Source organism: Setaria viridis, chromosome 8, assembly GCF_005286985.2.
Source record: "Setaria viridis chromosome 8, Setaria_viridis_v4.0, whole genome shotgun sequence".
Taxonomy (NCBI): Eukaryota; Viridiplantae; Streptophyta; class Magnoliopsida; order Poales; family Poaceae; genus Setaria; species Setaria viridis.
Genome location: NC_048270.2, coordinates 33,630,448 through 33,640,795, shown reverse-complemented (window position 1 = coordinate 33,640,795; position 10,348 = coordinate 33,630,448). Strand labels below are relative to the sequence as shown.

Below are 10,348 nucleotides of genomic sequence, written 5' to 3'. Positions count from 1 at the left end.
AGAAATTGGGATAAAAAACTCTCTGTTTCTTCGGCCTGCTCGTGAAAACGGCCTGCTGACGGCCTGCCAGCCACAGCACATGAGCCCGCGAGGCTATCCGCCAGGCCGCGGCCCAGCTTGCGACACGCGGGAGCCATTGCCGGCGCATATGCGGCCCATCTTTCAGCCCAGCCGACCAGCTCCTGTACGAGCCTTCTCTTCTCCTCTTTCAGCGCCGCCACACAGGCCAGAGCTGAGTGATGGCCGGGACGCCGTCGAGCTTACTCCGGCGAGTGAGCGCCGGCGAGCGCAGCGACGTGCGGGCCCCCCACGGCCGGCCCCTTGGCTCCCCCCAGCCCCTTTCGCCGGCGCGCGCGTTCACCCGATGGTGAGCGCGCCGCCGTCGAGCGGCGCTGCCGGTGAGCCGTGCGGCGAGCTGTGGTCCTTCCCGGAGATGTCCGGTGAGCGGACGGCGGCGAGGTAAGCGCGAGGTGAGTCGACGCCTCCCTGACCTTTGTTCTACCGGCGGACGTTGGATCTTGGCCGGCGGCCGCCGTCTCCCCTATGTCTACCGGGTATGCTCCTTCGCTCCCGGCGGCCGTCGATCCTTGTTCCGGCGGCCGTCGGCTCGGTCTTGCGGCGTGGCGCCGGCGGCGGTCGTCGGTGGTTCCGGCGGCCGCCGCTCCTTTCCTTTTTTTTTTGTTTCTAACTCATCTTCTAAATGCTTTCGGTTACTACTCTTCCCCGACTAGATCTACAACCTAGAACCGTTCTGACACCATTGTTAGATCCGACGGGAACTCTAGGTGCTAGTCTAGCGGGTAAAAGACTTGGCGCATGAACTCGCCTATACGGTGTTGGTGAAGAAGCTGTTGACGCAGGGGTGGCGGCGGCGGCGAAGTCCGATGCGGCGGTGCAGGCGATGGCGCTTCCCGTTGGCCATGAGACTGACAACGGGTGCAATGCAATAGTGCAGCTCAATTTAATCTTTGCTTAGTGGTACTGCAGGTTCTTTGCTTGGTCCTTGTTACTTGCTTATGGACAAAGCTCTAGCTGTCATTTACTGCCTGCTACAGTACAGCCAATGCTTTTGAAGTGTCTCTGTCTTGCAATAGTGAATCAATTTCCGGTTGCTCGAAGATAGTACTTGTTTATTCTAGCTGCTGTTGGTCAAGATTTCATACCGCGATTGTTCTGCACCAGTTGGCGCCAACAGCAGCCCCCCAGGGCGGAAAAAACACCTGTTTGACAAACAGCAAGTATTTCTCAAATTTTCGTTTACACACGAGCCATGTAGCAAATTAAGTTGACATCGATGCTCTTCTCACAGACCTTTTCGTGCATGTACACGAGACACAAAGCCTTATTGGTACATATAGACCAATATAAAATTTCAGTGGGTTCATTAGCATACAGTATTGTTTTCTGCTTCTTTATTATAATGATACACAGCTCTACTACGCTTTCGAGGTAAAAAACAGGTAATGGTTTCTACTAAGGACAGTAAGACAGTTAATTACACGACCCAGTTAAGAGACTTGGAGCTAATCCTTCTCGGCTGAGAATACTGGATTGGGCGACGGCTGGCAGTCAGCATCTCGAACTTCAGTAAATACCCGCCAGGCCATCAGGATAAAACATGGCTCCCTGCAGCTTCAAAACTGATTTCTTAGGATGATCAGCTAGCGTGTCGTCTTCCAAACCTGCAAGTTGGAGTGTCGGACTTCCCTGTGGTAAACCGGATGCTAGGGTTAGATAGAGTAATAGAAGAAAGGAAGTACGAATGGCAGGCATACAACAGAAACAATTGCCTACATACCTTAGTTCGACTCCTCGGACGACTCCTGGGACGAACGTGGCTCAACCTCCAGTTTCAGAGCAGGTCTCTTCAGATGCTGGGAAAGTTGCTGCCCCAATGCTTCCTTGAGTGCGTCGTCGATGGAATCCATAAGCCAGACTTGCTTGAGGGAAAACAGGTGCTCTAACCCAGAGAACTGCATCTCCGACCCCTGAAGGCAGTGAATCTTCAGCTGCTCAAGCTTTACCATTGCACCATAGTTAAACCATACACTTAACTTCGATTTACAGGCAATCTCGAGGACCTCGAGTTTGCTGAAAAGGCCACAGTGAAATTGGAGCTCGCCATCTTGATCTTTATTGACACGGAGGCGCAGAGTACGCAGACTTGGTAAGCTCCCGATGACCTCTATGTCACCTGTTGTGAACAGTGTAGTCTTCTCTAAAGTCAGCTTCAAGAGATTTTTATGACACCAGATATTTTCTGGGAACTGCTCTACATGGCCGTGCATCTTTAGGCTCCGTAGGCCTTCGGGAAAGCGGATGTAGTTCCAATGAACAAAATGATTGCTCTTCTCAAACTGCATAGACAATGATTCCAAATGCTGTGCCAGAAATAAATTCCCAAAAAACAATGCTCCGGTTTTGCGGTTGATCCCAGACACTTCGAGTTTCTTCAACTGGCGAAAGAGCCATCTTGCGTCTGCAACAGTGGCATCCCCTGCAGTATTTACATCAATAGCACCAAGCGTCCGCAAGGCTTTCAGTCTCTCGATCCCTCTTGGCACCTCAACACCATTCCTGCAAGAGCCATCAGGTCCACGTCTGCTGAATCTGGCAAGCAAGCGGGACCTCCTACTCAATGGAGTCGAATGCTCCCCCGCAGACAAGCTGTCATCTTGCGTGAACGCTATGGTGGTACCTGCACGAATGTACTGCAGCTTCTGTAGCCGGGTGATGCATGGTGGTAGCGCGACTATAGAGGTGTCTCTGATATCCAGTGTTTGCAGCTGCATCAGCTCACCCACGAAATCTGGCAGTCGCGAGACTCTCCTCTGTCCTCTTAGCGAGAGGAACTTCAGACGAGGCAGCAGCTTCCCTGTCGCCTCAAAATCAGAATTACATACACCCACTGCATTCTCTAGATCCAGCACCCGAAGCAACCTCATCCTGTCCGAGACGTACCATGGCAAAAACGTTCTAAACAATGTCAAAGACCGTAGCCGTGAGAAGTCCAAACCCTCGAACACAACCTGGTCATCCTCCAGGGATCTCCCAACAGCTAGGTGCTGTCCTATGCCTTCTGTGGTCAGCTGGCCATATGCATGCCCCTGCTCCAGTGCAGAGACTTCCACTGCAAAGCAAACTCTCTCTTCCACCGGCCGCGAGATGATATAATCGCGGAAGAAACCATTGACTCGGTACCCAATAACCTTACTTGCCTTCAATACTGGCTGCATGATGCTCAGTGCAGCAACCTCGTCAAAAAGCTTCTCCGCGTACTTCTCCATGCTAATGCTGTCGGTGCTCGTTGAGTAGCCCTCCGCGATCCACCGCCTCACCAAACGCCTCCTCCGGATGATTATGTCTTGAGGAAAGACCGATAGATAAAGCACGCATTTCTTGAGATGCCGAGGGCAATCATGCAAGTAAGAATGCATCAAGGCAAGTATGCCACGTAAGGAATCAAACTCTGGGTTGGTCTCTAGCTCGTGCATAAAGTTGTTACTCAGACGCCTCATCTCCTGCTTGAGTTTGCTTGGTCTGCTGGCCAAGTATCCTGCCAAAGTTACAATCACTTTTGGAAGCCCGCCACACTTGGACAAGATAAGATATGCTTCTTCTTTCATCTGCTCTTCCAGATAGCATCCTTTCTCCTCGAGAATCTATTGGTCAAACAAGTGTGAAATACAAACTTTAATATTTTCGTTTGAACATTTGAACTGAAAGATGATAGTAATATAAATTTGAAATAAAGGAAACAGGAATTGAGCACACATTCCCGTATGGAATGACTTGCTACAAACACTTTCTCTTTCACAACATTGGCCTTCCCTACCAAGGGTGGGCATTCGGTTTACCGAGACCGATCGTTTCGCTTCTTCGGATTTTGCTAAAATTTGGTTAACCAAAAATAAAGACTATTCAGTTACTAAAAATTATCGACACCAAGCCAATTCGGTCTCGAATACTTTGGTTCGGTCTCAGTCGTGACTCACGACCAAACCAACCAAATTACAAACTAAACATGGAGAAGGATGAGCACAAATAAGGACAAATCCAGAAGGATAAGGCACAAATCGAGACAAATCCATCCGTAGCACGTAGGCAAGATGAGGTGCCATCCTCGCCGCTCCCCAAGATGCATTTGCAGTGACATCCTCGACTCCTCGCTATCGTGGAGGAACGAATGGAGGGTAGTAGGCGCCACTGGCCACTGGTGCTAGGTCATCACCACAGTCTGCCATCGCTGTAGGGAGGAGCGCCGTAAGGCCTGCCTCCTCTATGGTTTGGTGGGGGCCTAGGGTTTGGAGTGGGGTAGGTGGTCGGGTTGGGTGCGGTTGGGAATGAAATGAGGGAGAGTGATTTTGGTTGGACATTATATAGTTACGGTTTGTAAATGAGCATCGCTAGAAGCAGTATTGTGCCTCTTGTGATTTTGATTCATTCAGTTTCTTGGTTAACCGATAGCAAATGCTGAATATGCCGACAGCACTCCACTCTAGAAAAAATAGCTCCACTTCACCAACTCCACAAAATTGCCTGCCAAACATGTCGAGCTCCACAAACTCCAGCTTCAAAAAAATGTGGAGCTAGGGGTCAGATCCAAGTTTTTTCTAGAGTACCTCAGGGGGTGCTCCAAAAACATCAGTTTCAGACTTCCTCGTTGAGTTGGGGGTTATTTACCCACCTTTGCCACTCGTTACACAAGTACCAGTTTGTTTCTAATTTTTCGAGGGGTCAGCGCGTGGCTCGCCGGAGTCAGGCAGGGGGCTGGCACGGGTGGGGCTCCGGCGGGCGACCGTGGCCTCGCTGGCGGGCGGGCAGCCAGCGGCGAACCACTGCCCGACGCTGCCCCCGCCCGGTCTTCCCCTGTCACGAGTTGTTCCCTTGTGTCGGCCGTCGTTCTATTTTTTCTTCTCTTTCTCCTATCGCGAGTCTTCTTCACCGCGACCGGCCACCGCATGCTCGCCCAATCTTCCCCGAGCACTGTGCGGCCCTCCCTTGGCTGAGGCCGCGCTCGCCCGCCAGAGCCCCGCTCACGCCAGCCCCCTGCCTGACCCCGGCGCGCCACACGCTGCCCCAGCCCCAGCCGCCCCAGCTGGTCGCGCCCCTCTCTAGCCCCGCCCCAGCTCGTCTGTCGATTTGGGTTCTGATTACTTTGAGCGCGAGCAGAGGAAGACAAGGGGAGGAAAGAGAAGAGACAGGTGAGTGGAGCTATGAAAGTGTGGAGCTGGTTTTTGTGAGGTGTAGTGCTGCCAAACACCCCCTTAGTGACTGAAAATCTTGATTTCGGTTTATTTCTGGTTAGGTCTCGGTCATTTTGGTTCACTCCTTTGGTTTTTGTTTTGCCTACCCTATTCACTATGGTTATATTTACTAATGAATAAGGTATCACGCAAAATTAAATGCTTTACATTTTAAGTTCATGTGAAGAGAAAAGAGATCCTCCTACTTTAAGTCATTCTTAATAGTGGCGAGTGCGGGTTATTTTTATACAAGTTTAGAGGGTCAAGTTATAATATTATTCATGATGGAATATGTAGGTAATTTATATGAAAGTTTTGGGAGTTACTTTATATTATTTTTCACAATGGAATAGGTCATTAATTTTTTGTGTTAACTTAGGGTACTATAGACTTTTTAGATGATTTTTTTATAATTGGCTAAGGCAAGTAATTTAGATATAGATTTGGGGTTACTTTAGACTATTTTTTTTATAATAGCACAGATTTTTTAAATTTATAAAAACATATTAGATCTATTGGTTGTTATTGTCCATGATGTTTAGAGTCTCCTGAATTGACGTTTAGATGTTTCCATTGTTAGAATTTTTAGGATTTATCTATTTTTCTATGGTGCCTATTGAGGTTTCATTATGGAGGCTCTAAAAAGAGTTTATAGTTAGTAATAGTATGATACAGTAAGGAATTATGCTAGTAGATATAAGTGGAAACTAAATGGAACAATGCTTGTGAGAAAACACACCTTTTTGAACAGTTCAAGGGCTGCATCAGCTTCAAGACCTTTGATATTGTGCACTACTGCATTGTTTGATGATACTGCTGCACAATGTTTGCCAACACTTTCTTCCGAAGTAATGGTGATGATACAGCTTCTTGAACCTCCGCTTCCTATCAAGTTATTTATCCAATCCCAGTCTTCCTCGAACTGCAAACCATCAATTACGAGTAGGCACACATGTTCATGTAGAAGATGTCGACATTCTTGGATGGGATTTGCCTGATAGGATTCCGGAAGTGAATTCCAAAGTTGAACTATGTTTCGGGAGAAGGCTATGGGATTGAATGGATGGGAAGCAAAGACCCAAGCGCGACGCTGCCATGTTTTAAGAGTCTGCGGTTTGTTGTAGATGTCCCAAACGAGACTTGATTTACCAACACCAGGCATTCCCCACAAAGAAATAATACGACTTTCCTGGATTTGCTCAAAAAGTGCATCCATTTCAGTGTCACGTCCAATAAGGCCATACTCGCACCATGAATGGTCGGGTTCTTCCCTTATAAAGAAAGGGACTCTATCACGCTGGAAACCCTGCAGATACAGAAATAGATGTACAAACAAGTTGAAAGAAGAATAGAGAGGGGGGATTACTTATTTTCAATTAAAAAATAAGCACCTATATGCCAATAAGTGCGAGAAAAAAAATAAGCACCGACCAAAAAAAAAGTGAAAATATGATTTCTCAACTAACATTTGGCCGCTTTGGGCTGTCAAATTAGATTGCCAACCTAAACTAGTAGCTAGGAAAATTGACATGTATGAAAAATTCCCTGATTCATGAAAAATTCCCTGATTCAGTGGAAAAGTTATATTCATTAATTATTGAACAATGTTTCTGGCAGATGGGCGCACAAAACTAAAGCAAACAATCACGCACTGTTTATATGTCTAGCACTGTTTTCGAACGATGCACACAATCACGCACAAAGAAAAGGAAGTTTAATTGGGGGACAATAGAAATCTGCACATAGGTTTCAATAATTCAGATCTTGAATTGGTATATGCTTTTTATATGTATTTGTTGGGTGCCACCAGGATTTGTACAACAAAGTCATGTAAAAATAAGAGCATGAACAATAGAGAAGAGAGAGTCCACTAGGAGGTTTGTGTAATCATGAAAATGTTAATTTGGTTACCTGCATTTTGCTTAGCCTGGTCTAAAAGATGAATACAGAAGTGCTTTGTTGCCTGCATGTTACTATGGTATGACAGCCTGGCTTTGTAGAAACATGAAATTTTTGCAGAGCTTGGCTTGCTTGATACAGTCAACAACTGCCTAGGTAATGATGCTATTACTGCATTGTTAGGGTATATCAAGTGATATTATTGTGCTTAAGGAATATTGATGCTTATAAAATAAATGCTCCACAAATATTTAAAAATGCACAAAATAAATATCATAATAACCCTTATTTGTCCACATTTATCTCATACAACTAATGTTTCGCAGGCAACTAAACAGCTTTCTCTTCTTCGCCAGGCTAAGGTGGGTTTATTTTGTATACCAGCCAGGCTAGAGCATGCGGGCAACCAAAACCTAGAGCTTAGAAAGTGGCTCATATTTCTGGGTTACATCTCTGCTGTTCATGTCATGTATTACAAACTCCCACTATATATGGTAAATAAAATATATAGAAAATCGAAAAAAGTGGTGCGCCAGCAACATGTATGAAATGTTTTTTAATTTCTGAAAGTACACTATTGATTTACCTCTTTGAAATAGACGCAGACAGAATGATCTAGTGAAAACTGGACAAGCTGATGAAAACCTCGACACAGCTCCCCCGCGCATATTCTTGCGATCACCGGCTGGTGGGTTAACACGACAATCCGGCTTCCTTTCTTCATGTCCGGCAGGTAGGATCTGATGGTATCCAACTGTGCCATGGTATATAGGTCTTCAAGGACGATGAGGTACCTATGTGTGTTGATTTTATGAGCAGACTCCTTTATGCTTCCTTCTTGTTCTTGGCTGCAGCAAGAGTGTGCGAAGAACTGAATCATCAAGGTCCGTATAAACTCATGAGCATTAAAAGGCTCCATAAGCTTCACCCAGGCGCGGCATTCAAATTCCTTGTAGATTCTTGAATCACCGTACAACTTCCTGATGATGGCTACTTTCCCAAGATCACCTTCTGGTCCGCAGACCGAGATCAATTGAAGGTCCTCGTCTTCCCTACTGATCAATCCGGGAAGATCCAAGAAGCCAGTCTTCTTAACAGCATTGAACTTGCTGTCAAATGAACTTGTGCTGGAGGCAGCAGCCATTTGATCAACCTGCTGATTGATGGGTCTGGAGGCAGAGTCTACAATAAGGTTGTAGCGTATGTTCCTCTGGCTCACGTCCACCACTCGAGCCCTCAGCAGTGTTGTCTCGGCGACGGCTTCGTCCACTGGCAGCGCTGCTTCCGTCTTGCCACAAGACGGCAACAGCCGGAGCCACCAGGACCTCTTATTTGTGTCCAGTTGGAGGACGAACTCAATGCATTCCTCCGCATCATAGGAGAGGTCGCGGACCTGCCTCACCCAGGTCCTCACAACATCGTTCCTGACGCGCTCCGGGTCGGCAACGTTGAGGAAGGACTGCATCATCTCGACCTCCCCCGTGATGAACACGAGATCACGCTGCACAATCTGCCACTGCTCTGCCTCCTCCTTGATGGCGGTCTTGACTTTGTCCCACAGCAACTGAACCGCCGTCCTGGAAATCCCGATTGCAAGGTCCGCCATTACTCTCAGGTGTGTATCCTATGGGTTTGCTTGTGTAGCAGAAGCTAGCAAGTGGTACTGCTAATGCTGAGCGTTGTGCGCCCCCATGAGTTTATGGAGATGGTATTATAAAGGGGACCGAGCTCCGGACCGGGGGTCCAAAGACAATCGGGAAAAAAAAATGTTGGACCTCTACTCGTGAGATTCTCCTGCTGGCCTAGCTGTATGCACGACGGCAACCAAACAAAAAGCTCGTGTACAAGCCAAGCTACGGTTATTTGCAATTCTGCTTCCTTATTGAAATTTCTTGCGCACCAGACAAGTTTCGAAGAAAGAGAGCCGAAGACCAAAACTTACTCTCACTATGCCAAAGTCCTGAAGAAAGCTAGTGCCCAGGCACGCGTGACCGTGTGGAAGGTCAGTGTGTGCAGCGAAAGTCCAAAAGTGCATGTGAATAAGTGATCAAGTTGCATGGCCACAAAGTTGACTCTTGACTGGCGGCCAACCAATGCAGCCACAAATTATTGTACCTTGACGCGGCGCATTGCTCGATGCTTCACTGACTTTGTTTCTCAACCAATACAGAAAATAAAGAAGTGATATATACTTGATCAACTCTAAGACCCACTCTGCAAAAAATCATCATGTTAGGTCCTGCCCGAGTGACGTACCCATCATCAATCAACGACGCAAGATTGCACTAGCAGAGAACAGTCCCCGTTAACATGGGACCCGCTTTTATTCCCGGGTCAAAAATGTTCCACCGAAAGCCACCACAGGAGGAGGGGGGGTTGGGGTCTTTAGTCCCAGTTGTAAAGATCAACCGGGACTAAAACCCCCTAGTCCCGATTGTAATGGCTATAAAAAATTCCACCGACACTCCCCCTTTTGTCCCGGTTGGAAATTCCAACCGGGACAAAAGACCCCTCATCCCGATTGGTAATTCCAACCATGACAAAAATCCCGGTTGGTAATTCAAATCGAGACAAAAGGGGATCTTTTGTCCCGGTTGGAATTTCCAACCGGGACAAAATTTCCTCCCCTACAAAATCAAAAACTCTTCTTCCTCCCCCAGCCAGAGCCACTCCACTTGACTGAGAGCTTCATCCTCCTCTCCATGGCGAGCAAGCAACCTTAGGGGAGGTGCTGCCCAAATTATTTTCCTCATTTCCGTGAGGATTTCACTCATCCAAAGTGTTGTGAAGGTTAGCTACTTCATTCTCCCTTCATTTATTGTTATTATGCTTTATTTTATGCTTTAGAGAGAGAGAGAAAAAAAATGAATTTTTTAGATGAGGGAGAATGGAGAGGATATACATATTTTTGAGCTAGAATTTGATGCATAGCTTGCTTGTTATATATGATTCGTATTAGTTAAAAGAACTTGATCAACATTAGGTACGGGGAAAATAGAGTAAATGTATTTTTAATATTTAGTCATTGCAACAAAATTAAGGTAAATAAATTGTAGGTGTAAGAAATAGAATTTGGTCATTGCTACAATTTTTAATGTCGCAGTAATTTAACAATAATTGTATTTTTTTGACAAATAATTTATTTATCTCATGTTTATTGCAAGAACTAAATATTATAAACATACTTACTCTATTTTTCCCCT

General features: G+C 46.5%; 1 protein-coding gene across 1 annotated transcript; it reads right to left on the bottom strand.

Moving 5' to 3' along the window:
- Positions 1-1,355: 1,355 nt before the first annotated feature.
- On the bottom strand, positions 1,356-8,886 carry LOC117866349 (disease resistance protein Pik-2). Its single transcript, XM_034750548.2, has 4 exons — positions 7,732-8,886; positions 5,986-6,552; positions 1,799-3,662; positions 1,356-1,707 (listed from the first exon to the last, which is right to left on the bottom strand). Exons 1-3 carry the CDS (start codon positions 8,749-8,751, stop codon positions 1,800-1,802), a joined length of 3,450 nt encoding a protein of 1,149 aa, XP_034606439.1. The 5' UTR covers positions 8,752-8,886; the 3' UTR covers positions 1,356-1,707; position 1,799.
- Positions 8,887-10,348: the final 1,462 nt, after the last annotated feature.